At 45.8% G+C, this 25,980-nt stretch overlaps 5 protein-coding genes and 1 long non-coding RNA gene across 9 annotated transcripts; 3 read left to right on the top strand and 3 right to left on the bottom strand.

Moving 5' to 3' along the window:
* Nucleotides 1-212: 212 nt before the first annotated feature.
* Nucleotides 213-4,490, top strand: rhof (ras homolog family member F). The gene is made up of 5 exons (XM_003965529.3): nt 213-967; nt 1,092-1,179; nt 2,375-2,484; nt 2,839-2,973; nt 3,049-4,490. The coding sequence occupies exons 1-5, from the start codon at nt 833-835 to the stop codon at nt 3,211-3,213; spliced, it is 633 nt and encodes a 210-aa protein (XP_003965578.1). The 5' UTR covers nt 213-832; the 3' UTR covers nt 3,214-4,490.
* tmem120b (transmembrane protein 120B) lies at nt 3,599-7,695 on the bottom strand. Its single transcript, XM_003965530.3, has 12 exons — nt 7,516-7,695; nt 6,662-6,780; nt 6,456-6,572; nt 6,320-6,379; nt 6,147-6,242; nt 5,890-5,979; nt 5,734-5,799; nt 5,566-5,627; nt 5,352-5,444; nt 5,154-5,218; nt 4,964-5,032; nt 3,599-4,836 (listed from the first exon to the last, which is right to left on the bottom strand). The coding sequence occupies exons 1-12, from the start codon at nt 7,576-7,578 to the stop codon at nt 4,720-4,722; spliced, it is 1,017 nt and encodes a 338-aa protein (XP_003965579.1). The 5' UTR covers nt 7,579-7,695; the 3' UTR covers nt 3,599-4,719.
* On the top strand, nt 7,685-9,874 carry morn3 (MORN repeat containing 3). 3 transcript variants are annotated; one of them, XM_029837539.1, is made up of 6 exons: nt 7,685-7,809; nt 8,216-8,393; nt 8,490-8,647; nt 8,715-8,874; nt 8,952-9,136; nt 9,227-9,874. In XM_029837539.1, the coding sequence occupies exons 1-6, from the start codon at nt 7,738-7,740 to the stop codon at nt 9,332-9,334; spliced, it is 861 nt and encodes a 286-aa protein (XP_029693399.1). In that variant the 5' UTR covers nt 7,685-7,737; the 3' UTR covers nt 9,335-9,874. The 3 variants fall into 3 exon arrangements, with proteins under 3 accessions (XP_029693399.1, XP_029693398.1, XP_003965580.3); XM_029837538.1 differs by having other exon boundaries at nt 9,221-9,874; XM_003965531.3 differs by lacking the exon at nt 7,685-7,809 and adding an exon at nt 7,817-7,974 and having other exon boundaries at nt 9,221-9,874.
* Nucleotides 9,875-9,894: 20 nt separating this feature from the next.
* Nucleotides 9,895-11,306, bottom strand: orai1b (ORAI calcium release-activated calcium modulator 1b). Its single transcript, XM_003965487.3, has 2 exons — nt 10,871-11,306; nt 9,895-10,799 (listed from the first exon to the last, which is right to left on the bottom strand). Exons 1-2 carry the CDS (start codon nt 10,982-10,984, stop codon nt 10,251-10,253), a joined length of 663 nt encoding a protein of 220 aa, XP_003965536.1. The 5' UTR covers nt 10,985-11,306; the 3' UTR covers nt 9,895-10,250.
* A 294-nt stretch (nt 11,307-11,600) lies between these two features.
* kdm2bb (lysine (K)-specific demethylase 2Bb) lies at nt 11,601-25,410 on the top strand. 2 transcript variants are annotated; one of them, XM_011604880.2, is made up of 21 exons: nt 11,601-11,788; nt 12,305-12,449; nt 12,521-12,599; nt 12,706-12,752; nt 13,312-13,490; nt 13,589-13,695; nt 14,866-14,959; nt 15,303-15,456; nt 15,592-15,707; nt 15,889-16,018; nt 16,101-16,504; nt 16,566-16,652; nt 20,503-20,733; nt 21,303-21,446; nt 21,598-21,684; nt 21,760-22,083; nt 22,262-23,310; nt 23,381-23,544; nt 24,069-24,230; nt 24,342-24,560; nt 24,737-25,410. In XM_011604880.2, the coding sequence occupies exons 1-21, from the start codon at nt 11,744-11,746 to the stop codon at nt 24,916-24,918; spliced, it is 4,149 nt and encodes a 1,382-aa protein (XP_011603182.2). In that variant the 5' UTR covers nt 11,601-11,743; the 3' UTR covers nt 24,919-25,410. The 2 variants fall into 2 exon arrangements, with proteins under 2 accessions (XP_011603182.2, XP_029693393.1); XM_029837533.1 differs by lacking the exons at nt 11,601-11,788; nt 12,305-12,449; nt 13,312-13,490 and having other exon boundaries at nt 12,519-12,599.
* LOC115250159 (uncharacterized) lies at nt 15,334-16,056 on the bottom strand. Its single transcript, XR_003888727.1, has 3 exons — nt 15,849-16,056; nt 15,573-15,715; nt 15,334-15,473 (listed from the first exon to the last, which is right to left on the bottom strand). It is a non-coding gene; the product is annotated as an uncharacterized lncRNA (long non-coding RNA).
* Nucleotides 25,411-25,980: the final 570 nt, after the last annotated feature.

Genomic DNA, 25,980 nt, shown 5'->3' with positions numbered 1-25,980 from the left:
GTCCCACCTTAAAACCGGCGCATTTTCACACGCTGTGCCTTTGAATGTTATTCCCAAACCCAATCACGTCACTCAATCTCTCTTCATCACCAGATTGCTGGAGTGGACTCAACCCAGAATGAGAGAGAATGAATTGTTCCGATGCCCGTCGGTGATGTCACTGCTGTGTTCAGCCATACAGTCGGAAAGGGTTTAAAAAAAATTTAAAAAAAATCTTGGTTAGACTTCTGGGATTAAAAGTGGAAACTCACTTTTGGGTCTCACTCATTTAAAGGAAAATTCCATGTTTACAATGTCTGAGAATGTGGTAGCATAAGGTCTAATCGACCACACAAAGTATGTTTCAGGTTCACAAAAGGTCTCAATAGAGCTGCACCAGCAGCAACGCATGATAAACCGATAAGATCGAGATAAATGTGAGTTCAGGGCTGTGGTGGAGCCTTTTTAAGCACCAATTCACATGCAAACTATTGATGGAGGCCGTGCTTCGGATCCAAAACCCACCCAGAATACACTAGAGGAAGTAGGAGCACCCACAGAGCTGGTGATTCATAAGCAGAGATGCCTACCCACTGAAAGCATCTCTGCTTTCACAGACTGTGCTTGAAAATGATGTTCGGAGGTGGGGGGGTCAACAGGAGACAACGTCACCGACGGTTACAGGAAGTGGTGAACGCAGCTCACACTCCTGTTCCTGTCTGAACACCTTCTGCACGGCTCGGCCTTTTCAAATACAGCCTCACCACTTCGCGCAATGTTTTCCACTTGTACCCGGAGGACGTAAACTTGGGCATGTCTCACCGGGGACCTGTTTGACTGGTCCGGAGGAAAGATGGCACAAAATGGTGGCGGGACTGGTAGTAGTGCCAGGAAAGACGGCGGAGAACTCAAAATTGTGATAGTAGGAGATGGAGGCTGTGGAAAGACATCACTTTTGATGGTTTATGCCAAAGGTGATTTTCCAGAGGTAAGAAGAGCTTCAGTAAAGCAGTTAAGAGGCTTGTCACTCATTAACTTGTTTAAAATATTAACTGGGGCCAATATTTGAAAATATACTCATCAAATAAGTTTCTCATGTGTCTCAAAAACAGAAATACGCCCCGTCAGTGTTTGAAAAATATGTTACCACTGTCTCAGTGGGAGGAAAAGAGATCAAGCTCAACCTGTACGACACAGCTGGTAAGATTCTTCGTCACATGCCACCACCACTCTGGAATGCCCTCAGCACCAGTTTAGAACACCATAGTTCCACCATAGAAACAGAAATGGACAAACAATACAGGCATTCTTTTACCGGGTTCTGTTTTTTTATGGGTGATTTGGCACTGATGGACACAGAGGAAGTGATAAGGGATGAAGATGTCAGAACACCGTCAGACCTTCACCCTGGAGGTCTCACATGATAATGACAGCAGCAGTTTTGCTACAAAGAATATCGTGAAAATTTGCTAACATGACAGAAGGCTGCGTGAAAACCTCTGCAGACCCTGCGGGGAAGCGTTTTCTGGCCCGTGTCGGCTGCTTATCTCCTGCAGAGTTGCAGCAGGGTGTCTTCTATCAGCAGAAAGGGAAGCTGTTGCCAGGATGTGGTTACATTCAACCACATCAACTCTTGAACATACATCTGGGTGTTGCATTGGTGACACTATAGTCTCTCTTTAACTTTATGCTATTGTGAGAAATGCTCATTTTAGTCTGGAAGTACTTCCACCATAATGCAAAATACTCTTTTTTTGTCATTCAATTTCAGTTCAAGATTCAAAATTCAAGATGTACATTGTTCATCCACGTAGGGAAATTGGATTGTAGTAGCAGCCTAATGTGGATTAATATAAGTGTAGGTTTTGTATTTACAAAGTATAGAAATAGAATAAATAAATACAAATATAATTAGAACATTATAAGCATATATACAGCATATATTATAAGAATATATATATAATATATACATAATATAATATATACACAAGCATTATAAGCATATATACATAAATATAGAATAAAATTACAACATAAACATTAGACAATTATTGTTATTGACTGGGTTTGGATGAATTATAGAGTCTGATGGCGGACGGCAGGAATGACTTCCTGTCCCGTTCCTTCGAGCAGTGAGGCTGCAGGAGTCTGCTGCTGAAGCTGGGGGGGGGGGCGGGTTCAGTAGCTTTGATCCATTTCCATAGTGATTATTCACATTCAAGACTAAACAAACAAACCTGGACTGATTTTTGATCTACCAAAGACCACCTCCGCAGAGAACTGTTCAAATCTAACGCTTTATATTTTCTGCCTGATCTCAATGAAATAACAAAGGACAAATGGTTGAATTTACATCCTTCCCACTTCCAGGTAACGTAAGCGCTTGTTGTTTCAGGACAAGAGGACTACGACAGGTTACGGCCACTTTCATACCAAGAAGCCAACTTGGTTCTAGTCTGTTTTGACGTAACCAACCCCACCAGCTTCGACAACGTCCTGATAAAGGTAATAAACTAACAGTGGACACAAACACATCAGCCATCATCTGGCCGTGCTTCAGTTAATGACTGACAGTGCGCTGTGTTGGTGTTGGCTGTGCACACTTGGCTCTGATTAACTCACCAAAGCCCGCGTGTGGACGTTGACCTCCTCAGTCATGCAGGCGGACTTCTGCAAATAGTTTAACCAAGAGTTATTAGTGAAACTTTAGCTTTAATATAAAAGAAATGCAATAAAATGGCGTAATCTATTTTTAAAAAGCAAAATACACATATGAATGCAACTTCATGCAAACTATAGTGTGTGTAAAGTTATATCCGATCATCCAGAACACCAAATGATGAGCTCTTTCCTTGCCAGTGGTTCCCAGAAGTGAGACACTTCTGTAGGGACACTCCGGTCATTCTGATTGGTTGCAAGACTGACCTCAGGACGGATAAAGAATGCATAAGGAAGCTCAAGGCTACAGACCAGGCCCCCATCACCTACATTCAGGTATGACCTCGCGACCCCATGCAACAGATTCAACATTACAACCGTGCGGTGTCGCTAACGGCGACACGTTTGCAGGGCGAGGACACTCGGCAGCAGATGAACGCAGAGCTCTACCTGGAGTGTTCGGCAAAGTATCAGGAAAATGTGGAGGAAATATTCAGGGAGGCTACCAAAAAAACGTTGGCTTTCATCCGTAAACAGAAGAATCACAAAAGGAAGAAGAGGTGTGCCATCTTGTGACAACAGCAGGAGGACTGAGGACCGGAGGGGGCTGGACAAGCTGATGAAAGGTCAAAGACATTAGGTGCCATCTGAAGAACTATGCAAATCAAGATAAAGCTTGCTAGCTGAGCAAGGTCTAAGTTAAATGTATTTTGTTTTGTTTTTTAAAATGTTGAACAAGTTCAGGGAATCTAGTTATTAAAATACATAACGATATTACAGCTTTAACATGATGAGTTCATATACAGTAAAAAGAAAACTGGAATTTAGAAGCTGCGTTATTGAAGGAACTCTTGTTTGCCAACAGCGCCCACTAGCGTCGAAATCTGCGAACATACGTGGCTTGACTTCGATAACCGCAATAAAATTATATTAACGTGCACAAAAAACAGACACAAAAATGTCAGTAATGAATGAACAATTTATTATCAATGTCCTTTTTTAATGACAATGTACACAGGTTGAACTGTGAACCGAAATGTACAAACAGCTACAACAAAAGGGGAAAAACAAATCTTGTGCATTTGGGAAGCTCGAGTGAGGTGTTACGGTCTGTAACTTCCACCCCCCCCTTCAATTAAAAATGATACGATTAAAACAAAAATTCCACTGTTGATGCACCATGGGCAAAAAGTTGAATTTCTATCAGTGGCGCAACAGGCTGAAGCGAGGGAAGGTAAGGCATCAGTGGGCCGACAGGATCTGAACCTGTGAGGGCATCAAATGAGGAAACAAAGAGCCTGCCTAATACCTACCAACATAAGCCAGTAAAGATCCGGGTATCATCAAAGTTATATAGAACTAGTCTAAAAATGTGGAAAGAATCATCTTTGAGTTTAAATTACATCAACGGACCGTCACATTTGCTGGAAACTTTTGACTGGAAGTTAAATCGTAGCTTATGAAGAAATCGCCACGTGCAAGAACAGTTTCTTAGTGATGATCTTCACCATTTCCCATCAAAACAGTTCAAGTATGTAGTGTTTGTGCGTGCGTGTGTGTAGTGTCGTGACAAAATCCCTATTTTGTAAGCTGTCATTCCCATAGTTTGTAGTGAAACAGCACAAAAGGTGGACGAGAACAGAAATAACTACAATAGAACTGGAGAGGAAATGATGCACGGGAACACAGTAAATTATTTGACCTTTTAGCAACACATGTTAAGTCCTTAAAGGCCAAACTACGCTGCTCAACGCTACCTGCCGTCTTTTTAACTTGCATAATTTTAAACACGGTCCCTCTGCAGATTCATGCACATGTCACACACGTCCAAATAAAATTCCCCATTCATTCCACTCTTATTTGCTCTATGTACAGAATAAAGTGACAGACTGTTGGCTACCATCCTAACACTGCTCTGTGCGTCAGTAGCTCGACACGGCTGCCGTAAAAGCCGGAGAGGGAAACAGGGTTTTGTTGAGTTTGGTCTCTCCTGGCTCCCGTTAGACTGCGGTCAGTCACTCCAGCGAGTGTGTGCGTTCAGAATTACTGGCCTTTTTGCAGCAAGTCACTTTCCCTTCTCCTTCAGTCCTGCTTCTGCACCTTTTCCTGGTTTTTCTGAAACTTCTGGTGGACGACTTTTAAGGTAGTGAGGAAGTTTCCCAGGAACAGAACCAGAAATGTCAGTGCCAGCATGAAAACCTGCAAGGACACATTTATAAAGGGGCAACTCCGGCTTTCAAGAGATAAATTTGATTTCTTTATTCAGAAGAAGTCGGAGTATAAACTCACTTCAGGTGAAGGCGGGAGGGTTAAACCCATTTCCTACCTGCCATTCTTTACAGTCTTCGTGTCCTGCCAAACGAAACAGGGTAACCGAGTTGTACAGCTGCCAAAACTGTGGAAAAAAATAGGACATATTCTCTTTGACGTGTACAGTGAAGGTTAATGTGCACCTTTCCCCAAAGATCACATGCACGTGCTTGTGCAATCTCAAGAAAAACAATTTGCAGACTTACGTGACCAAAAAAGAGAAACGGCAGGAGAAATGTTAAACCTCTCCACATCCAGGATTGGAATCCCTCTGAAGAGACCGAAAACACCCACAGTGAGCTCGGGACCGATAGATCAGTGCGGCTTAAGCCACATATTAATGCGGACTACGGACGGCTTTAAATGACTGGATGGAGTTCCAGCAAACACAGCTGAGAGCTCACCCACTGTGAGGTCCAGCTGATTCCTCTCCCCCAGAGCTCGAAGTCTGTACAAGCAGCCGCTCTGGTAGTAATACTGCAGAAACTGGAGGAAGCCTGGCGCAAACGTTGATAACAAAATTGTAGATTACAAGGCCACCATTATGTCTCTTAAGAAAAACTGCAGAGTTCCTAAAAGGAGTCCTGACAATGACAAGATCAAAGAGTTATTACTTACTTTGATATATTGAGAACGCAAGAAACTGGCTTCTAAACATCTGGTACATGGGCCCCTCGGGCCTGTGGAGAAAAAGGAATGCAAGAAGTGACAGAAGCGGTAGTTGGTTGTACTCAAACTCCTACAAATGCCTGCCCAAAAGTGCTGGAACAAATGGCTGAAGCTCACCAGGTCAGCATAACCCCCGACAAAAACGTGGATACATAATGGTGAGACACCCACCAGCCTTTAATCCTGAAAAAACAGAGCAACGAGGAAGGATGAGGCCCGAGTAAGAGCAGACACGCTCTGTAAAAACTCTGTAAAAGACAGCCAAGTGCCCACCTGGAGCCGTTGCTCATGAGGATACTTTCCCTGATGGTTAACGTGCAGTAGTACCACACCAGCAAAAAGTTGAAGATTTCATCAGTGACTCTAAACACATGCAGAGAAAGAGATTAGCATGGGGCTACAGCCACAGATTAAAAATGTAGATTCGCCTCTGCATCAGTGGTGGTGATAAACCTCACATTATAATTATGATGGTAACAGCGACTCCATGTAGGCAGCAGCATTAAATGGGTTCACATCAGTTCTCTTACCGATAGTTGAGAAAGAAGAGGCAGGTTATTGCTCCAAACATCAGGATTATCGTCATGTAAAGCTTAAACTTTTCATATTCGTCCTTGTAGGCAAATCTAAAGGAACAGAAAAGAGCTCGTCTTCACTCCAACTGCGGCTTCCCCTCAGTTCAAGGTGGAAACCTGGAACATACTTTGCCTGGTTGCTGAGGAGAGTGACGTTCACGTTGCCCAACACCAAATTCAAGTAAAGTCTGAGATGATAAAAGTACAAACACCAAAGTTAAATTTAGCGAGGTTAAACACTGAGGTGTGAAAAATCGCACCGACCCGTTTTTCTTTGGCAAATACGCTTCCATGTCGAAGAAGACGTTTTCTTTTTCTTTGATTTGTGTTTTGAGATCTCCCATTAGGGTCGATGCCACCTCGTCGCAGGTTTGCGCGGACCTGCGGACAGAAGATAAAACGGTAACCTTTATGTGAGAACAGAGCTTCTCAAAACAGACCATAATCAGCATTGATGAGAGAAATCTTACTGGGTCAAGCTGTATCGTAGGTCTTTCAGACACTTTCTCTGTTTGCTGATGGCGCTGCTGCATGTCGTCTGAAGGTTGGTGAGCTCTTCAAGTTTTTGTCTGTATATTTTGTGGGTTTCCTGGCAACCAAAGGAACATATGATAGTCTAGAAACCAGCCTCACCAGGAAGATATCCACACATTAACAGAAAGATAAGCACAAACATTTCATGTGTAATATTTATTTAGGTTTGTCTGCTGCAGTGATAGTGAGTTTGCATGGAAAAATTTCAGATTGAGGCAATGAAACTATGGTTTAAAGATATCAGATGTGGTAGCAAATCATAACTTTGTCGAAAAGCAAGCGGACACTTTTATATTCTTCTGCGGTCTCAAGTTTGTCGACTACGACCAATATGAACGCACCGTGTTGCCTTCACTGACTCCAATGTGAGTTATTTGGGTTAAAGGTACTGTAACATGTGGAGTTTGGCCACGAAATTTCGTGTAACCCGACAATAACGAGTTTAAAGGTATCGTAGGAAACTTGTCCTTTACGAACTTGGCTAAGTTAGTTACGATAGCTGCTCATTAGCCGCCGTATAACACGCCGAGCATTTAGCGACCTCCTGCTAGCGTTAGCAATTAGTGCTACAGTCAATTGAGAAGTGAAAAAGGTTTAGCAAACTGTTCTCAACCCCCAAATGTTGGCACCCAACGGCACAGTAAGTGCCTCGGTGCTGGGTTTATTCCTGGAGCGAGAATGAATGACGACTCGGAAGGAGCTATCCAAACTAGCCGCCAAGAGTAGCGCCTGTCAGTGGAGACAAGCTCCAGCCAAACACTCTACACATCACCTTGGGCAAATTACTCACCTGCAGCTGTTGATATTCCTGGTCAATTTCCTCCCATTCTGTTTGGAACTTCGGCTTGGACATTGTGCGGCACAATAGCTGATGTAGCAAAGAGGGCGGCTTCACAAGGTTCCTCCCCGCACCGCTCTCCTCACACCGACCGTCCACTCAGGCTCTTCTGGAGCCGGGCTGCACGGAGCATGCGCACAACGCTCAGCACCGTGGGCGGAAAACTTAACAATAATGTCTTTAAAAATCACAATAGTCAAAAAACAAGGACCTGACGCATCACCTGGGACTCGCTCACACCTGCAGGTATAGTTTTTAAATCGACGGTCCTTTTGTCTCTATTGGACTACAGCATGGGTTTCTGTTGCTAGGATACCTGAAGTACACGGTAGTCACGGAACGCTTACTTTAGTTTACTATGAGTTGTCAAACATTGTCTCGTCTTTACGTGAACTGCAGGCAGACACAGAGGTAAAGTAGAAGTAGTTCTTTTAGGCTGCAGTTAACTCCTGGTATTACATAAATTAGCAACATTTCAGCTAACTTGACCCACTGAACCAGCAGCACATCATAGGATGTATTTATTAGTATTATTACACTATTTATTACTCTCTTTTAAGCACCACTCGTACTTAATTACACTGGAATTTGCTAATCTGCACACCTGGGATAAAACCAAAAAATCTTTGGACAAATTACTAATCTTTTGTAGGAAACTTCGCATGTTGCTATGGTTACATGGCCAGGGACGCCATTTCTGAAGAGTTCTAAAAAGCACCAGGCATCCACCACACGGATGGATATCAACTCACAGCAACTGCTGCAGCGCACAGTTTTCTTCCCCAGCGGAGACAAATACACTGGAGAGTGGCTGGACAACAAGAAGCACGGTGAGCACCATACACCCCCCCCCCCCCCCCCCACACACACACACACACACTGTCACACCTCACCTCCTCCATATATAAGTATTGTACTTTTTCAAGGGAGGGGGACTCAGGTGTGGAATAAATCTGGAGCCGTTTACAGTGGAGAGTGGAAACGTGGGAGACCTGATGGACACGGGACCTACAGCGTGCTGCTCCAAGAAGCAAAGGTGTATGCAAAGAAGTACTGTGGTGAATGGAAAAATGGAAGAAAGCACGTATGTATGTTATCTGATATCGCGTACATGCATCAGAAGACGCATGTGTAACTTTATGTTCTCGTAGGGCTATGGGACGAATGTCTACAGTAACTCAGCTCTTTATGAGGGGGTTTGGAGTGAGGACCAGCGTGCTGGTTGGGGAAAGATGAACTATGAGAATGGAGACGTCTATGAGGGGGAGTGGATGAAGGATAAGCATCATGGACATGGAATTATTCGCTATGGTGAGAAAACGTTCTTGTATTATGATCTGACTCTGGAATTGATTAGAATTTAATTTTAAATGTGTCTCTTACGGAAGCAAATGGAAATTGGTACGAAGGCGGCTGGAGAGAAGGAAAGAAGCACGGAAAGGGAAAGGTTTACTACCCGGACAAGGGCCAGCTCTATGAAGGGCTTTGGGTGGACGGAGACGCGAAATGTGGCACTTTTTGTGATTTTGGAAGGGAAAAAGCCGCGACACCAACCAAGTATCCAATTCCACAGGTGAAACATTTTAAACTGTGGTTCAAGAGAGTAATTTGTTCCCTAAAGCATCGCTGTGAATTAGAATATGTCTATTCTTTAAAGCTACAGTTGCTGGATGCTCAGTCGGTTTTACAAGAGGCCTCGTCAGCCATGAGGGTCGGCGCTGGACAAGAGGAGCAGCAGCAGCATGTTTTCCCCTCCTCATGTGAAGGTTAATTGATCATTTACACCTTTCATTACTCACTACTGCTTTGTTATTGTACATTTTCCCTTATGTCCTCATTCTGAAGATTAGCTCACACCAAGCCAAAAAACAGCATTTACATAATGACGATGATGATGCACAAAAGTGGCACTATGGGCTGAAATATGAGGAAGTCATACTAAAAACATATCTCACATTCAGTTCTCACAATTCAAATTCAACTTAGGGTGACACACTTTAGATGGACAGGACTCCTCCTATGAGCACACATAAAGTCATAATATCATGTGAAAAAGGTCATAGTTGTACAAGAATAAAGTCAAAATATTTTTACCTGTTGTTTTCGAGGAGGAAAGTTGTTCAAACGAGGACCTTGGAGCATTTCCTGAAGTAGTACTTCTATGTATTTGATCAAATCCGATCCAGCTTTGATCAAGATTAACAATTAATGAAGCAATCATTCAAATCCAGTTTCTGGTGGCCCCCTTTCACAATTAAAAAATAAACCAAACATTTTACTGGTGTCGCCTGAACTGGTTTTTAGTTGCAAATTAAAGTCTTTTATATTTAAGAACTTGGCAAAGTGTGTTTATTTTACAAAAGACATTGCATTACAGAAATGTTTGCAAATAATACTGTAATTTAGCAGCGAGTAGGTCAGTCTATCTGAACAAAGCCAATCACGGAGAAACCAAGTGAACAGGTCCCCAGAAGACAAAGTGGTCACACGGTTTGCAGTTAAACAGCAGGTGGTTCCTTCCAGGTTATTCAAGTATCCTACATAAACAAAAAATGACCATGAATGGTATTAAAAAAAAAAATACAAATACTTCAAAAGTATCTTCACAACAGAGGGGAGGCGTCATTCCTGTAAAAACAGAAGTCAAAAAGTCCTGGAGAGTTCCAACATAGACATGCAACCTCTGTTTATGGGAAATGAGAGCTTGGAGAATGCAGAAGGGAGGGTTCTGCCCGGTTGTCCAGCTCGTTCTGCAGCCGAGTCAGGTTGGACAGCTCCTCCAGCTCCTGGAACTGGCGGTCAGTCTTGTGGCTGACCAAGGAGCGATAGAAATGCACCGCGAAGACGATGAAGATGAGACCGAAGGGCACCATGATGGAGGTGGAGGTGATGGCAGCGGCGACGCCAGACGACTGCGTGTTATTGCCGGGTTTGACCGGCAGAAACTTGACCCAGCACAGCAGCACCACCTCGGCTAAGAAGAGCAAAGTTCCGATGACCGTGGAGAAAGCCCAGGCCAGCTCGATGTGCCGGTGCATGCGCTCATGGGGGGACTCCTTCACAGAGTTGAGGTTGTGGACGTTGCTGACCGCCTCGATGTTGGGCAGAATGCAGGTGCTGACCATCAGGGCGAACAGGTGGACCGCCACCAGTACCGTGGTGCAGGCGCTGAAGGCGATCAGCAGAGCTGGTGGGTAAGGATACGTGTTGTCCAGCTGCACCTCCACCATCGCCACCTGGGAGGAACCGGAAATAACTTTACACTGATAACGGGCGTTAGACGAGTGAAACAGAAAGATCACGATACCATGGCAAACCCAGAAAGCAGCGCAGATGTGCGGCTGGAAGCCTTGAGTTTAGCCCGGCTCAGGTACAGCTTCCTCCAGGACAGCGCCTGCAGGGAGTGCTCGTTCAGACTCATGCCGCGCCTCGGAACCTGACCCAGCAGCGCTTCGATGCGTCGAGATTTGCCTCTTTTTTTTTCTTCCTTGTTAATTCGGACGCAAACAGACCGTCCACATCCCAACAGTGCCCTGAATAAAAGCCCCACCAGCTGACGGAACTGCGGAAGAGCTTTTTCCCTCCCCAATGAGCGACGGCGGGTTGCGCAAGCTGCACCTTACATTACCCAGAAGTCTGCGCGCCGTAAAAGGAATATCCGCTATCTGTCGCGTGCGTTCGCATATTTAATTTTTAGCCAAGTTTTCGCCTGCGTCGCCTTCACTTAACGTTTCTAGTAAAAACACCCGTCCAAAAGCCCTTCTTTTATTTTTAAATCGACTCCGAAGGTTACACGCCTAAGACGCACTTCGCCAAAGTGTTTTGATATTATTATGAATTAAAGTCACGAACAACTCCCGTTTGATATAATCATTGCAATCCTGTGGGTTTGTTGTGTTGTTGTTTTTTTAAAAAGGTGCGTGTGACTGTTAAACAACAGCGCTTAAACTGTTTAATGCTGATGTGACAGATTCCTTAAACGCCTACTACTGCATATAAAAGCAGAACTATCGCCGTGACGTCGTCCAGCAATGTTTTGGTTCCAAGCGATGACGTAATACACAAAAACATGGTTGCCTTGTTTTGAGCGTGAAAAGGCGTGCTAAGTGTATCTGTAACTTCGGCGCGCACGAAGACGCCTTTTTGGACGTGAATGACCGCAGAACGTCGCTAGCAGGCGATGGCTCAGGCCGTGGAAGCGTGTGCTGGATCCAGGCGCAGGCTGGTGCGTAACGTCCCCATCTCTGCCGCGCTGATGTTAGCTTAAGCGAGATTGGCACGGAGCTAATTACTTAGCTAAGCTAACGATTGCAAACAGTGGAGGATAAAGTCACTTAAGCTGCTCGAGTTAAAGGCCACCAGGGGAAATGACAGCCGTCGTCATGCACACCTTCTAACTTGCAACTGCAACGATTTTATGTGGGCTAGTTAAAGAAAATAAATTTAGGATTAGTAAATTAGTGCAAACATGGATATGTTTATGGGGCAATGCAAAAGCGATGCACAAATGCACTTGACGTTATAAAGATATAGTAAACCAGGAATGCACTGTCAGAAATCTGCAGGCGACCTTACCACAGCTGCAAAGTTAGGGATGCAATGCGTGCGTGATAAATGGCGCTTCGGGCATGCATTTGCTTGCATTTTAATGGTCGTTTTGCGACAGTTCCTTAGGGTTTGGGTTTGGCTTTCCTTGCACGCTGCGGGGTTGTCACGTCGATCACCTTGTTTTCACTGACAGCGCTCCATCTGCCGGAGGATGTACGATGAAAACGACGACTCGTCGGACGTCGAGGAGATTGTCAACATCAGAGGATTCAGTGTGGAGGAGAAGCTGGTCGGCGACGGCTACGGCGCAAAATATGTCCAGTTTTTGGAGGGGAGAGGTGAAAAATCGTCGCAAAGTGCAGGGTCTCCTGAAACATGATGAAATATTCTAAAGTGCAATATTTTGCAGACTTCTCATATGAATACGTGCAAAGAGAGGCGCTCAGGGTCCCGCTCATCTTTAAAGAGAAGGACGGACTCGGGATCAGGTAACAAGTCTGGGAGGAAGATCTCTTTTTTTTTTTTTTTTTTTATCAACTAGAGTCCAACATTTACTAGATTATCGCACTGATTCCTGCCCCTTAATCTCCACAGAATGCCTGATCCAGAATTTTCAATTAATGAAATCAAAGGCTTAGTTGGTGAGTATAATCATTACAGAAATATACATTTAAAGCGCTTCATCAGTGCCGCAAATCTACAAAATGTGTCTTCTGCAATACAGGAAATAAGCCACAATAATAAGTTCAGAAATGTGCACTACAGCGTGAAAGCCGCGTGTGGTTAGGAATAGTATGCATTGTGGAATAAAGAGCGTGCATGTAAATAAAGTTTGAGAGTTCTCAATTGTTTGATCGTGGGTTTTCTGTGCAGTGGATGATTTCTACTTATGCACCTTGTAAAATGTTCTTATAGAAAAGTTTAATTTTTATCACTATGATTTGTCTATTTTTTATGTGTGAACATGTGTGTTCATGTGTGAACATTTCTCACAACTGTGAGTAAAGCAGGAAGTTAAATATCATTAAGAACTATAGACTCCACCTAGTGGGCAAAGCAATGAATTACAGGCGCTAACCTTTTAAATGGATTTACTTCTTTGATTTAAATATTACAGTGGGGATGTCAGTTATTCCATGTTAATTATAACGGAAGTGCTCTTAGGCTGATTTTAATATGTGCCATTGTTGTGGCTCACAGGCAGCCGCCGCTCTGTGGATGTTATGGAAGTGAGCACTCAGAAAGGCACTGAAATGAGCATGGCTCAGTTTGTCCGTTATTACGAGACTCCTGAGGAGGAGCGGGACAAACTCTTCAATGTCATCAGCTTAGAATTCAGCCACACTAAGCTGGAGAACCTCATCAAGCGTCCCACAGTGGTATTGTCACATGTCACGCTCTGAATGTGATGATTCTGCTCAAGACCGCATGAGAGAGGAGATTTGTTGTTGGCTAAAAGTTCCGTTTTTCTTTCCAGGTGGATCAAGTAGACTGGGTGGATAACATGTGGCCTCCTAATCTGAAACACAGCCAAACAGAAGCCACCAATCTAATCTCAGAGATGAAATATCCGAAAGTGCAAAGGTACAATCGTCCTTAATTTCTTTCTCTTTTTCTAAGCCTTTTGCCTCATCAAATACGTCTTTAGAAAATAGCTGCATCGTCAGGGGTGAGCTCATTTTTGTCTCCTTCTGTCTGAATATCTGCTGTGTCCGTCCATCACTGCAGAGCACTGTATCCCATCAGTGCTCATCCATCTCCCCCGATTGTTGCTAGGCAGCAGACTTTTCCACAGTGGAGGATGGTTTTATGGCTGCTGTCTTCTGACTGTGCAGACATCTTGCAGCCAATAAGCTGTTGGCAGGTGTACGTAGTGCAAAACCAGACCAGTTGTGCCATAATGATTCCATTTGTTGGCCGTGTTTGTTTGCCTCAGTTCTATTTATTAAATTCAATCAAATGTAATCATCACGTCAACTCATAATAATAATAGCAACTCCATTGATTTCACTGACTTGTGCCGTCGGTTGATGCATGTCAGAGCCAGGGGGATGCAGAATTCTTTCCTCCCAGCATCATTTTTATGCCGATGACATCCAACACTTGAAAGGTCATTTGTTGTTGAGTGATTCATTGAATTGCTGTACGTGTAAGAAAACAAACCCTCTTTAGATACTCGTGCTATTTGAGTTGTAGTTGTCATCTCTTCTGCTTGAAGCTACAACAGACATGGAGTTTGGTGGGGTTTTTTTGTATTATAATTTAATAATAAAGGTTTAATGAGTTGTATATTTTGGCTTTTGAATTTGAATTTTGAATGAGTCATCCTGACACAATCGTTCGGTTTGGTTGCATTTGTTGCCTCCCTGACACGGACTTGTTGCTTCACATGTTCTCTGTGGAGCTCGTATGTGATTTTCCAGGAAAATGTAAAGGTTATTACATTGTCAGGTAGTAACAAGTAACCAAGAATTCACAGCATCAGACTAATCTTTGCTGGAGGGTTTAATGGTTTAATGTCCTGGATATTTTTAGACTGGCAGCATTGCTCCCACCGCTCTAATTTACTGAATCATTTATTTCCGCAGTGTTAATTACTTTGCAATTGCTTTCCAGAGGGAGATATGTCTGATTATGGACAATTTTCTGAGCCGAAGTGCTTGTGTGGGACATTTCTAGAGCTGCCGTTTGCGTTTTCACATCTTTTTCTGGTTGGAGACGGAGCTGAAAATACCTTCTGTTTCTCTGCCGCAGGTATTGTCTCATGAGCGTAAAAGGCTGCTACACAGACTTCCACATTGATTTCGGGGGAACGTCTGTTTGGTATCATGTGTTTAAGGGATGCAAAGTAAGTTCAAGCAGGTGGTTAATAGCTGACTTTTTTTTAAAAACATTTTCAAGGCCATGGCAAAAAATAATAAAGTAATAAATGAACAAACGTTGGCAGCCCTGAAACAGAAACTCGATTTAAAAAATGAATGGTAACACCCACATTGATATTGATGACACAATTCTGTAACCTTACATAGAGGTCTCTGGGTAACCTTCTCAGATTCAGTTATGGAGTGGTTTGGTTGCCATGGAGATAAACCTCTTGAATTTATATGTGATCATGAGCTATGTTTGGACTTTGTAGCTCTCAAAGTCCTGAAATGCACGATCAAATGATGGTGTTGTTCCTCACTCCTCAGGTGTTTTGGCTGGTGCCTCCCACCCCTCATAACTTGGCCCTTTACGAGGACTGGGTCCTGTCAGGGAAGCAGAGTGACATCTTCCTTGGAGACCGAGCTGATGGATGCCAGAGAGTGGAGCTTAAGCAAGGATACACCTTCTTCATCCCATCTGGTGTGTTGGCAGGGTGGCTGTAAAACAGACAGCAGGAGCAGATTAGCTGCCACTTCACTGAACATCTCCCTGATTATGATAAAGTCGATTATTTGCATCAGTCTCCTCTTCATTACCGCGTATTTTGCTCCCAAGGCTGGATCCACGCCGTTTATACGCCTGAGGACACGCTGGTGTTTGGAGGCAACATTCTGCACAGCTTCAACATTCCTATGCAGCTGACCATCCACGAGATCGAGAACAGGACCAAGGTACGAGTCTGGAACACAAGACGCACAAATCACAATTACCAGCCGTAGATGAGGAGCTCAGGAGGGATGTTTGTGGTTGAGCGGTGTGGCGCAAATGGCCTGTGAATAACGATTAGGACGTCATGAGAAATTGCTTGTTACCTCAGCAGATTAGGTACAAACGCGTTGTTCCTCTGTCCAGGTTCATTCCAAGTTCCGTTTCCCCTTCTACTATGAGATGTGCTGGTACGTCCTGGAGAGGTACCTGAACTGTCTGACCAGACGGTCCTACCTGTCTCAGGAGTTTCGTAAAGAGCCCGTAGTAGTGGCAGGTGAGTGGCGCTGTGGCGCAGCCCAGGATGCGGCTGCACCCACGTGGATATCCTGATCCCCATCTTCTCTCTTTTGCTTTAGATATTGAAACTAAAACGGGGAGTCCTTTCTCTGATTCCCGGAGTCAGGACACCAACGAGGACTCGTGTGAGACCGCTCAGGTCAGGGACGGCCTCTGCGACAAGCCAGACGGTTTCGCCCAAGACGGGCCCTGCTCTCCGGACAGCCGGAGGGTCCAGAACCTCAAAACTGCCTTATCAGTGGACTCCGAGGACAGCTGTAATCCCGGCTCCACCTCTTTAGATTTTATCCAAACGCCCTTGGACTCTCCTGCCTCGGAGCCCACGAGCAGGTGGACTCACTTGACGGGATTTGAGCTGAGTGGCCTCAGGATGCTGGTGGAGAAGCTGGAGTCGCTTCCCGAAAACAAGAAATGCATCCCGGAAGGGATAGAAAATCCTCAGGCTCTGCTGGAAGACGTGAAGGTAGGAAACCACAAGGTGGGACACTCAGGAGACAGTTGTCTCAGTTCTGCTGCTCTTCCAGGCGGTTCTGAAGGAACACGCTGATGATGACCCCAGATCGGCCGTCACCGGAGTTCCTGTGGTTTACCGGCCCAAGAAGCTCTCAAAGGTAAGAATATTAAAAGACCTTTTCTATTTTAGTCGCTGTCACAATTTATCACAGAGCCGCGGAACAGAAAAAACCCACACTTTTTCAGCGCGCACGGAGCTTTGATCACCTCTTTCTTTGTGTTGCAAATGTTCCTTTCATGGACGTGTGTCTGAGCGAGTGACTTTTGAGTGCGCTCTTTTGTCCCCAGCCTGCTCATGATTAATTAAATCAAGCAGGAAACTCAAACCCACTCTGTCGACCGTTTTGCTATAAACCGTCTGCTGTATTTACATTCATTTAATATTCCAAAGCGCTTCTGTCTCTGCTGCTGTTTTTGTGTTGTAATATTTGTTGAGTCTTGACCGTTTGGGCCACTCGGAATTTATTTGTCGTTCTGTACGTGGAAGTGGATTTTCTGTCGATGATTAAGTGTCCAAACAACTTTACGACGCGAGAGAAGGGCTGATTTATGGTGCACAATCGCATTGAAGTGATTTGTGTCATGGAACCCTCAGAGACACACACGCACGCACACACACACACACACACACGCACACTGAAATGCCAGCTGTTGGTTGTGCAGCCTCTTTGTGTTTGCCTTTTGTAATGAGATGCCATCTGGCGCTATTGGCTAAGCCATGCCTGCTCTCCACTCGCTGCCATCCGCATCATGAATATGACAACTCATTTTCTGCTTCCTCTCTCCTCATTGGCCAGCCACTGACTCCCCCCCCTCCCCCCCACTTCTTATCCTCGTGCAGCAGCCTCCCATTGGCCCGGTCCTGCCCGGGAGCCCTCCTCTTCTTGCGCAGAGTTAGTCCATATTAATGAGGCAGAGTGCTCTGTGTTTTCTACATCTTGTGGTATTGTGGAGCTTTGGAGTAGGAGGGGAGGGCTGTAGGCCAGACGGTGACAGCAAGAGTAGAAAGAGGAGGAGGAGGAGGAGGAGGAGACTGCAGCCATGTCAGTTTGTTGCGAGCTGGACGGTGTGTGAAACAACCAGTCATGGCCATGTCGCTGAGCGCTGAAGATGAGGACTACGACTCAGACCCTGAGCAGGTTAGCACAGCCGAGCCCTGCAGGCACCGACTGACTGCCCGCGTGAAATGTGGCGGCGTGCAGCATCACTGGACAGCCAGGAAATGGAGCTACCTGGAGAGGAATGCACTGATTGCTTCTGCTGTTCGCCTCTGAATTGAGCTCTGGTTTGACAGCGTTGCTGCGCTGGTGCATGTGCATGTGCGTGTGTGTGTGTGTGTGCTGCGCTTGAAGCGGTTTTGCCAGGTAGAATCAGCAGCAGCAGCAGCAGGAGGAGGAGGATGTGTTTATGTGTCCCAGCTCCTCGGATCTGCTGCCGGTCGTGGAGGAATGGGAATTCACAGATGCAGAAAATGTGAATTTCACTTTAGGTTGTAAATGCAACGGATGCATGTGGAGATAGATGCACGGCAGGAAGTGTTCCTGCGCGTGTTTGGGAACGGCTGGCTTGATAACGTAGCAACCTTAATTGCCGCGAGACCTCGGAAGAAACTTGCTTGCACAGCAAGAAATGCATGTGGCTGGTTTGGATAGTTCCTCTACTTAACTCTGAGCCACACCCCCCTAACGCCATGGGTGCATTTGGATTTAAATCACAGATAGGCAGACGCCCGAACTGCTTTTTGTTCATTTTGACAAACATCAAAAGACATTTTTTTCCTCCCAGTCATGCAAATGTTTCTGCCTTTGCTGTCACACTTCACCCACTCAAGGAGCACGTATGCAAATGTCAGAGCTAACGTGCAGGCTAAGGAAGTTTCTAGCCTTTAAGCAAGACGCTTTTTCCCTGCCAGCATTTTTTTCATGCACTGTAATAATGTAATAATCTCAATCTATTAAAAGCATGCAATGTACTCTACGCAGGTTTTTTTTTTCTTTCGCAAATCCCTTGAATCCTCCCGAGATTTGATATTCATCTCTCCTGTTTTGATTTTTAAAATATGGGGTAAACACTTTGAGCTATTGGTGCCAGAGCGATTGCAGGTTTTCAGCCTGACATGTGCCACCTCTAAAGCTTAACAGGAGTGTAATCCCTCCTCAACCTGTAAACACAATCCTTATATTTGCTCCTGTTATTGTTTTGGTTCCATCTTTCACATGTCATGTCAGACAAGGTGACTTCTGGTCAGCGATGGAGCATTTAAAGGGAAACCAGAGGTCCTGTTGCTCCTGCCGCATGTTTCCAGCGTATGTTTACAGCCGTTAGGCGTACATTTGTGCTTATTGATTTCCACCGTGGCCACGAATCTTCTCCTCACAGCATTTCCCAGCTGAATGCTCTTTGAAGAGGAAGGAAATAGCAGGTTAGAGGACGTGCGTTCGCCAAGGGCTGCGAATCGTTGGCAAAATAAGACTTGCACCGGGAGAAATGCAGCTACTGAGATTAGGAGGCAGCTGCTTTCTGCAGTAGTGTTGCTGTCAACCTCTGATGTTATCTAATTCTGAGCATCAGAGGGAGAGAGATCTGCTTTAGAGAGCGCTCACTTAGCAGACAGGGGGGTTTAGGAGAGGATTTAAAGGACAATATGGACAGTATTCTGGAGTGTCTGAGCTGCGGTTGGGGTTGCAGATGACAGTAATGTACAATGTTGCCGCCTTTTGTGTTTTAGTCTCTAGGATAGAAGCTGATTTACAGATGCCAGATCTGTGGTTTTTCTGGGGTTTTTAGGTCTCTTTTTATTTTTGCAGCACAGACCTCCTGCCTGTAATCCCCACAACAACCCCCCCCCCCCCAGAAATGTCCAAGCCTACCTCCCCCAATATGTCACTCTAATCCTGGCTGGTTAGCACATCCAGGCTGCTGTGTCAGTCTGTTTGATTGCGTTCATTTGTATTGAATGTTGTAATAAGCCTTACATCAAGCCTGCTCTCTGTCAGAGAGTCTCATTACAGTTCTTATTGGTTACAAGTCTGTGTGTCATAGACTGTTCTGTTAGGGAATGGGATGTGGCTGTTGCTATGCTGACGCTAGGAAAAATCTGCACTGCCGATGTAACTAAAGAAATCCAATCTTCATTTGCAGGAGCTGCAGTCTTTTGCACTGATGGCTTTGTGCGTGCGTGCGTGTGTGCGCGTGTGTGTTGGCAGTATTTTAACATTTGCTTTTCATGTGGATGCGCTCTTCTGGAACGGATTTGTAAAGCTGAAAAGGGGCAGAATGTATAACACAAGAACAATAATGAGAGGGATCAAAGGCATCTCCTTGTGTACAGCTTTATGTGATAGAAAATTTTTTATGTGCGCTGTTAGGAATCAGTCTGTGCCCCCCTCCCCCGGTGGAATAATGGGCCCTACTGATCCATGTGTGAAATGGAGCCATAAGTGGAGCTTCTCTTTGAAGTAGAGACGTGCAAGAAAGTGAGATGCTAAATTTAGAAGACGACTCCAGGGACAATCATAATGTGTTTGTTTTCTCCCGGTTGCCATCCGGTAACAGCCATGAACAACGTGCATAACTGCACCTCATATTCGAAGTAATTTCTTTTGTGTGTTTTTATTGTGTATTTTGTTCCATAAAATGCAAAGAAATGGTTGTTTTCACGCCTTTGAACCAACACGGAGGTACATTAAGGCCATACGGAGTGTGGATAAATGCTTTTAAGTAATCATTCCTTTCTACTTGTTTTAAATTTTCCCAATTTAGTTATTGTCTCAAGTACTGCTCGTTCATTTTCAAATACATCACAGACCAAAACTGCTTGGTAGGAAGTTGATACAAATCTGCAAACGAGCCAGCGCTTCAAACATTGTCCGTAGCACTATTGTGCTCCAGTTGCCTTTGATTTTCCTGGTCATTCCTTGAAACCTTCCTGCCTTTCCTCCTCTTCAGCCCCGACCTCCCAACCGGCCCAAATCCAAGATGGCCGCCTCCCCTGCATCGGCGGTCAAGCTGTCCGCCAACCGGGGAACGTCCGGCGCCAGGAGGCGAAGAACCCGCTGTCGCAAGTGTGAAGCGTGCCTGCGGACGGAGTGCGGCGAGTGCCACTTCTGCAAGGACATGAAGAAGTTCGGCGGGCCGGGCCGCATGAAGCAGTCGTGCATCATGAGGCAGTGCATCGCAGTGAGTTCACCGTTCAGGAACCTTTGATGCCACCATTTAAACTCTCAGCGTCCAGCTGCTTTTGCTAACCGCGCAGGTGCGGTCCACGGCGCACGCACGCACGCCGCGGCGGCAGCGGCAGGGCCGGTGGCGTCTCAGCCTTCGGGTCCTTCAGTACCATGGACAGAGTTTGCATTTTTGACCGGCATCCTTCGCCCGCCCCAGCGCTTTATCCGCTTATTCACTGCTTATAGCGAATAAGCATTATTTCTAAGCTTATTTATGCAGAATTACACGGTGTTTTCTGAACTGATCCGGTATTGGGGGAAATATTGTGATATCAAGCTCCCTCGGTGTCCAGTTTGGATCCATGACAAAGCACATATTTGTATGTTATGTAACAAGACCTTGTTGATTTCTGCTTTTCTGCTTTCTGAGTCATTTGAGTAGGCGGTTACAAAAGCCTGGCGTTAAAATGCCGTTAAATGATGATTTCAACATGTTGAGCACTGCCTCGGAGTTTCTACGCAGCGTCACGCGCAGCTCCTTGATGTCTGTGTGTGACTCTTGTTGCCTCTGTCGTCCCGCAGCCGGTCCTGCCTCACACAGCTGTGTGTCTCATCTGTGGGGAGGCCGGCAAAGAAGACACCATTGAGGATGAGGAGGAAAAGTTCCATCTCATGCTCATGGAGTGCTCCATCTGCAATGAGATCATTCATCCTAATTGTCTGAAGGTAAATCTCTTGTTGGGGCGGAGAATCGGGTCCATCTATCACCCCCCCCCCCCAGGTTTTTATAGCCTTTCCTCAACAGCTGCTGAGGTCTTCTTGCCAGCATTTCTTTGTTTTTGTCCAAAATGCGTCTCAGAAACAGTTTTCTTTTCAGGTCAAAGATTCGAGCGGGGTCGTCAACGATGAGCTGCCCAACTGCTGGGAGTGCCCGAAGTGCAACCAAGCAGGGAAGACTGGCAAAGTATGTGTGCAGCTCCTCAAGTTTGACAAATAAAGCTTCGTTGTTCTGATCCTTTTGTCGTCCTTTCGCTAAAAGCAAAAACGGGGGCCAGGGTTCAAGTATGCGTCCAACCTGCCGGGCTCCCTACTGAAGGAACCGCGGCTCAACCGGGACACGAGAGAGGAGCCCGATGTTCCGATGGCGGCTCCAGCCACCGTCACTGCCTTGAACACCACATGTGCTGTGAAGAGAAAGGCCGAGCGGGACGATTGCCCCAAGAGGAAAGAAGAGGAACCCCCAAAGAAACGTCCCTTGCTGCCGTCTCTGGACGCAGGGCCCCGACCGCGGCTGGAGGACAACCCGCTGAGGAAAAAGAGGAACCTTTTTGACACCAATGAGGAGCCCATCATGAAAAAGAAGGTAAGATGATGATCTTCTGAGGAAGGTGGATGCAGTTTTGTCCCCACGTGTCTCTGAATGTTGTCCCGTTTGTGACACTGGTGTCTGCGGCTTCAGTGGTGGCGCTTTGACTGGGCAGACGTAAAGAAACGGTAAAACTGAAGATTCGCGCACTAACAAAAATAATCATCTCTTGCAGAAGAAATTGTCAAAACTGGACGACTCCTTGGCTCAAAAGCTGTTGAGGCAAATCAAAACAGAAAACAGCTACAGCGACGAAGAGGACGAGCAGGAAGATCACGACGAAGACGGGTTTCCCTCAGAGGGGCCTCGCGTTAAAGAGAAGAGCGAGCGTGAAGACGAGAATGAAGATTACGAAGAGGGGAGAAGGGAGGCGACGGTAGAGGTCGAATCCAAGGTTCTGTTAAGTCCCCTGCTGAGAACATCTGCAGCCAGAGAGAAGGACCAGTCCTCCTCCAACTCCCCCAGAGCCGGGCCCAGCAGCGACTCAGGAGAGCCTCAGGAGAGGAACTCTGCTCACCCAAAGGCTCGCCATCAGCGAAAACGCCTAACCGCCAAAGACCCGAGCAAAGAGTTCAACCAGGATGCTACCAGGACGGAAGACTGTCTGTCCAACCAGAACCACAGTCCAGTGAAGAAAGAGGACGGCTCGGTCAATCACAACAGACGGCCCCTCAAGGCCGAAGACTCTCTGACCAACCAGAACCGCAAGTCGCTAAAATCGGGGGATCCAAACGCCCATCCGAGCCGCAGGGCCATCAAGATGGAAGAAAGCCTGACCAATAAAAACCGGCGTCCCTTGAAAACGGAGGACAGCCTCACCAATCAGAACCACCAGCCTGTCAAAACCGAGCCCGAGAACATCAGCGACCAGAAGGCGAAGTGGAACCTCAACAACGGCAGCAGCGACCTCGGCGACTGGCTGCGGCACAAAGGCCGCGACGTGACCGAGAAGCAGCACGGCTACTCGCCGCTCGGCTGGAACAGAAGCACGCCGATCGCCCCGATCTGTCCCCGCCCGCTCCCCTGCCGGTCGCCGCCCAAGTGCATCCAAATGGAGCGCCACGTGATCCGGCCTCCGCCGATCAGCCCCCCGCCTGACAAACTGCCGCTGAACAGCGGCGAGGCCCACGTGATGCGGAGGGAGACGTGGATGGCGGTCTTCGGTCACCTGACCCACAGAGATCTGTGCGTGTGCATGCGTGTCTGCAGGACGTGGAACCGATGGCGAGTACATGCAGAATCAGAGAAGCGGCGTGGACGCCTGTATGTTTAATCATCGCGCGCGTGCCCACAGGTGCTGTGACAAGAGGCTCTGGAAGCTCATCAATCTGAACCGCTGTAAGTCCATCACGCCCCTCATGCTGAGCGGTATCATCCGGAGGCAGCCGGCCGCTCTGGACCTCAGCTGGACCAACATCTCCAAGAAACAGCTGAGCTGGCTCATCAACAGACTTCCAGGTAGAACCAACGCGCGCGGAGCGCCCTCTACAGGCAGAACCCCGTCACTGCTCTCTCGTCTTCGACCGTAAACTTAACTTGAAACATCCATATTCTTTCTGTTGTCCAATGACGTGACCTCCAAAACAAATTATTATTTATACCAAAGCGGTCCAGAAGCAAATCTCAAAACTATCATCATTAAATCCCTATAGTCTAAAAAGTAAGTTTATACTTGATTAACTGTCTTAGGCTAAGATTAACCTCTCATCACTGCGCAGTAAACTAATTAATCATATATGCAAAATGAAAGTCTTATTTTCTGTGGGGCTGCATTATTAGTGTACATGCAGTGAAAGTTTTTACATGTATTTATCTATTATTTTGTGCTATTTTACTAAGCTCCGTCTGGATAAACATTTCCTGCCAGTGTTTGTTTAGTTGTCAAAGACTACATGGGCTCATTAATTGGATAAGATCTTAATTAAAAAAAGAGAATTGGGGCACACATTCCAAACGGATGTATGGGCTGTTTTGTGCTGCAGGTTTGCGAGTTCTGCTGCTGTCTGGATGCTCCTGGGCAGCTGTGTCCGCTCTCTGCACCTCCAGTTGTCCTCTCCTAAGAACCCTGGACGTCCAATGGGTGGAGGGTCTGAAAGACGCCCAGATGAGGGACCTGCTTTCGCCTCCTACAGACAACAGGCCAGGTACCAACAACAGGGACACTATCTGACTGTACAGCGTCTTGAGGGCTGTATACCGGTGCGTGTCAGGAGAAACGGGTTCACCTGTCAACACCGTGTGCCCGATTGTCTCAGGTCAGCTCGATAACAGAAGCAAACTGCGGAACGTGGAGGAGCTGCGGCTGGCCGGCCTGGACATCACGGACACGACTCTGCGCCTCATCATACGCTACATGCCCTCCTTGTCTAAACTGGACCTCAGCTACTGCAACCACGTCACCGACCAGTCGGTCAACATCCTGACCGCTGCGGGGACCACCACCAGGGACTCGCTCACCGACATCAACCTGTCAGGTAGGGAGCTTTTTAGCCGACTTGCTCCCCCTACTGGCCAAGTTCTACATTGCTCGTATTTGTCCTGGATGCGATAAAATCCATCAATGAGACGTAAAGACGGGTGACATTTGCCATTGCTGTGCTGTGTGTACATCAGCGAGGTCACATGTTTTGTTTCCCCCCCCCCCCTGCAGTCTGTAACAGGGTCACAGACCAGTCGCTGACCTATTTCAAGCGCTGCGGAAGCATCTGTCACATCGACTTGCGATACTGCAAACAGGTGAGCAAGGAAGGCTGCGAGCAGTTCGTGGCCGAGATGTCTGTGAGCGTGCAGTTCGAACTGATCGAGGAGAAGCTGCTGCAGAAGATCAGTTAGGAGGAGGACAAGAGGCAAAACTACCGTCCACAGGGGGCAGCAGAGAGCTTCATGCCCCTCTGTGGAGATAAAGAATGTAAAAAAAAAAAATCCATCTTGTCCTGTGAAGACAATATTGGAAAAATCTTTTTTGTTATTTGCACCTGTTCAATAGTTATTTATTTCCTTACTTTTTTGTTTGTTGGTTTTCGTGTATATTGCATCATGATTATATTTTGCCGTTTATAGATATTTTCTTTCCGTTCCTACGAAGAGTTTATGGCATTATAGAGTAATATTTTAATAATATATATTTTTGTATCAAAAAGTGTTTCATACATTTACGTGCAGCATTGATTGCACCACTTTACGGTATCACGCCACTGAAGTTGATAATCAGTTTATATCATTGTTACACTCTTTGTTACCGAGACGTCAGATATTTGTTGCCAAACTGTAGAATGGTAGTTTGTGCTTGTGAGGGTGTTTTCTTAATACATACATGTATATTTACATATATTTTATTATGTGTCTGTGCCCTGTTTGTGGAAAAGATACTTTATATTTTGTTTTTCATATTACGCCCTCTTTAGTTGAGATATATAAATGAAAGTTAATTGCACTGATTTACTGACGGTAAATTTGAATATGTGAATGTATCCCCCCCCCCCCCCCCCCCCACACACACACACACACACACACACACACACTTGTGTTAAAGCATATTTTTCCAATGTTAAGATGTTCTAATTGAAGACATATCTGCACACAGACATTCTTTGTTAGTATTATTTTAGGTCTGCATGCAGCAACCGTCAGTTTAACTAATATTTTCCTTTATGTGGTTGGAAGATTCCAATCATATTGATCAGAGTATTATAGAAAAATCCCATATTAGTCCCACAACTGGGGCATATGCACCGTTATATCAGTATGTAGATGTCAATTTATAAATTATGAATAGAGGTAGTAAATATGGAATATATTTGCTGAAATATATGACCAAACTAGTATAGATTGTTGAATTATCATGACCTCAGAAGTATTGTTTTGGAGTGTATATTCTATTTTATAGCCCGGATA

This window comes from Takifugu rubripes, chromosome 6 (assembly GCF_901000725.2).
Source record: "Takifugu rubripes chromosome 6, fTakRub1.2, whole genome shotgun sequence".
Taxonomy (NCBI): Eukaryota; Metazoa; Chordata; class Actinopteri; order Tetraodontiformes; family Tetraodontidae; genus Takifugu; species Takifugu rubripes.
This window is presented reverse-complemented; position numbering and strand designations above follow the sequence as displayed.

Coding starts and splice junctions, on each gene's coding strand:
- rhof (XM_003965529.3), top strand. CDS start 833: ATGGCACAAAATGGTGGCGGGACTGGTAGTAGTGCCAGGAAAGACGGC. Junction 968..1,091: donor CCAAAGGTGATTTTCCAGAG/GTAAGAAGAGCT, acceptor TCTCAAAAACAG/AAATACGCCCCGTCAGTGTT. Junction 1,180..2,374: donor CAACCTGTACGACACAGCTG/GTAAGATTCTTC, acceptor TTGTTGTTTCAG/GACAAGAGGACTACGACAGG.
- tmem120b (XM_003965530.3), bottom strand. CDS start 7,578: ATGTCCAAGCCGAAGTTCCAAACAGAATGGGAGGAAATTGACCAGGAA. Junction 6,380..6,455: donor TATTTGCCAAAGAAAAACGG/GTCGGTGCGATT, acceptor TTATCATCTCAG/ACTTTACTTGAATTTGGTGT. Junction 5,980..6,146: donor CTCTTCTTTCTCAACTATCG/GTAAGAGAACTG, acceptor GCATGTGTTTAG/AGTCACTGATGAAATCTTCA.
- morn3 (XM_029837538.1), top strand. CDS start 7,738: ATGTCTTTAAAAATCACAATAGTCAAAAAACAAGGACCTGACGCATCA. Junction 8,875..8,951: donor ACATGGAATTATTCGCTATG/GTGAGAAAACGT, acceptor CTCTTACGGAAG/CAAATGGAAATTGGTACGAA. Junction 9,137..9,220: donor CCAAGTATCCAATTCCACAG/GTGAAACATTTT, acceptor TATTCTTTAAAG/CTACAGTTGCTGGATGCTCA.
- orai1b (XM_003965487.3), bottom strand. CDS start 10,984: ATGAGTCTGAACGAGCACTCCCTGCAGGCGCTGTCCTGGAGGAAGCTG. Junction 10,800..10,870: donor TGCTTTCTGGGTTTGCCATG/GTATCGTGATCT, acceptor GGTTCCTCCCAG/GTGGCGATGGTGGAGGTGCA.
- kdm2bb (XM_011604880.2), top strand. CDS start 11,744: ATGGCTCAGGCCGTGGAAGCGTGTGCTGGATCCAGGCGCAGGCTG. Junction 12,753..13,311: donor TGAAATCAAAGGCTTAGTTG/GTGAGTATAATC, acceptor TGTGGCTCACAG/GCAGCCGCCGCTCTGTGGAT. Junction 13,696..14,865: donor AAATATCCGAAAGTGCAAAG/GTACAATCGTCC, acceptor TCTCTGCCGCAG/GTATTGTCTCATGAGCGTAA.